This window comes from Sturnira hondurensis, unplaced genomic scaffold (genome assembly GCF_014824575.4).
Source record: "Sturnira hondurensis isolate 20B ecotype Veracruz unplaced genomic scaffold, ASM1482457v3 Scaffold0003213, whole genome shotgun sequence".
Lineage (NCBI taxonomy): Eukaryota > Metazoa > Chordata > Mammalia > Chiroptera > Phyllostomidae > Sturnira > Sturnira hondurensis.
Window position 1 is genome coordinate 1,580,001 of NW_028075844.1, and position 2,220 is coordinate 1,582,220.

The 2,220-nt window shown below is 43.1% G+C and overlaps 1 protein-coding gene across 1 annotated transcript; it reads right to left on the reverse strand.

The window, feature by feature from the left end:
* Positions 1–475: 475 nt before the first annotated feature.
* On the reverse strand, positions 476–1,457 carry LOC118984151 (olfactory receptor 7A17-like). The gene has a single exon (XM_037041931.1). It carries the CDS (start codon positions 1,442–1,444, stop codon positions 476–478), a length of 969 nt encoding a protein of 322 aa, XP_036897826.1. The 5' UTR covers positions 1,445–1,457.
* Between the last annotated feature and the right edge of the window lie 763 nt (positions 1,458–2,220).

Below are 2,220 nucleotides of genomic sequence, written 5' to 3' on the forward strand. Positions count from 1 at the left end.
GAAGAGCAGATAAGGTAGTGATTTACAAAGAAAGAGGGACACAAAAGTGCAAACAGGTGGTTTTAGATTTCCTGGAATGAAGTTTTGTAAATGATGTATGTAGCCAAGTGCAGTTTTGTCCACCTGAGTAATACCACTTGTGACTATTTGGTCTATAAAATAAGAACAAGTTACATGCAGTGATGTACATCATTGGAGAAGAAGTTATTCTTAAATCCCTGCTGTCTGTGAAATAAACTGGGATTTTAGATGTTTCTGATTAAGGTTGGAAAACTGTAAAGGTAGAAACAAAGCACAGGGAGAAGCTGTCTGTATGACAGAGCAGAAAGCTCAAGTTAAGTGGTCACTTAAACTGCGTAGAGAAGTTGAAACAAGCAAATGGGAATTCCAGCAAATAAATAAAAGGAGCAACTTTCAAAACCATAACCTGATCGAAGAGTTGCAACATTTGGCTCTGAGGCTTTGAGCCCTGCAATCATGGGCATTTCTTTAGCCCAAGGACAATTGGTCCTTTTATAGCTGCCATCCCAACTGATCTTCTCAGAGCCCCCTTTATGTCTCTGTTCCTGAGACTGTAGATGAAGGGGTTCAGCATGGGTGTGACCACAGTGTACATTACTGAGGCTGTTGCACTTGACTGTGAGCTGTGGGTACCAGCAGAGCTGAGATACACTCCTAGGCTTGTACCATAAAATAAGGAGACAACTGAGAGGTGAGATGCACAGGTGGAAAATGCTTTATACTTCCCATGAGCTGACGGGATTGCTCGTATGGAGGACACTATTTTAGAGTAAGAGTAAAGGATCCCAACAAAGGGACCACCACCCAGCACCCCAACTCCAAAATACATCACAATGTTTTCAACAAAGGTGTCAGAACAGGTGAGTTGGACCATCTGATTGAATTCACAGAAAAAGTGAGGGATTTCCAAGTCTGCACAGAAGGATAGTTGTAATACCATTAAGCTTTGCAACAAGGAATACAGGGAACTCGTGATCCAGGATACCAGGACCAGCAGTCCACAGAGCCGGGGGTTTATGATGACTGTGTAGTGCAGGGGGTGACAGATGGCCACATACCTGTCATAGGCCATGAGGGTGAGGATGAAGTCATCCAACCCTGCAAAGAGTAGGAAAAAATACATCTGGGTGATGCAGCCTTCATAGGTGATGGCTTTGCTCTGTGTCTCAATGTTCAGCAGCATCTTTGGGATGGTGGTGGAGGTGATACAGATGTCAACCAAGGACAGGTTGGAGAGGAAGAAGTACATGGGGGTGTGGAGGTGGGAGTCTGAGCTGACAGCCAGGATGATGAGCAGGTTTCCCAACACAGTGATCAGGTACATGCAGAGGAACAGGCCAAATAGGATGGGCTGCAGTTCTGGTGCCTCTGATAGTCCCAGGAGAAGAAATTCTGAAATTTGTGTACCATTCCTTGGTTCCATGCAGTGGAGGTGACTACTAGGAAAGAGGAAAGTAATATGACTAATTCACAAAAAGTTGAAATGCTACAACTTATATTGTCACTCAAAAATTAATTTTAACATATTGTGTATAGGTATGACCCCCTTTCGGGAAATCCCCCATGATACCTGTGGTATGAAACTTTTATATCGATCATCTTTTCTCCTAAGGCATCAGATATTCTACAGGGTTTTTTAAATGATTTTATTTATTTATTTATTTTTAGAGAGAGGGGAAGGGAGGGAGAAAGAGAGGGAGAGAAATATGAATGTGTGGTTGCCTCTCACATGGCTCCCACTGGGGACCTGGCCTGCAACCCCGGCATGTGCCCTGACTGGGAATTGAACTGGCGACCTATTGGTTCACAGCCCATGCTCAGTCCACTGAGCTACACCAGCCAGGGCATATTCTACAGTTTTAATGAGAAGTTTTTCATGTGTGAAGTGGGACCCACTAAGCCTATAGGTTTATTTATAAAATATTGTGCATTTATTTTTACACATTTAAATTTCAGTCACCATCAAAGTGCTCTCCATTAGGTGCAATACACTTATCAAAATGTTTTCCCATTGCTCAAAACAGTGTTTGAGCTCATGCATTTTTATGCCTTTTAGTGCTTCTGCTATTTTTTTTCATTTCTTTCAGATTGCCAAAACATTTCCCCCGGAGGGCCTTTTTCATCTGGGGAAACAAAAAAAATCTCACCCAGTGCAGGGTGAAATTGGGTGGATAGGGAGTGTGGGGCAAGGCAGTCATG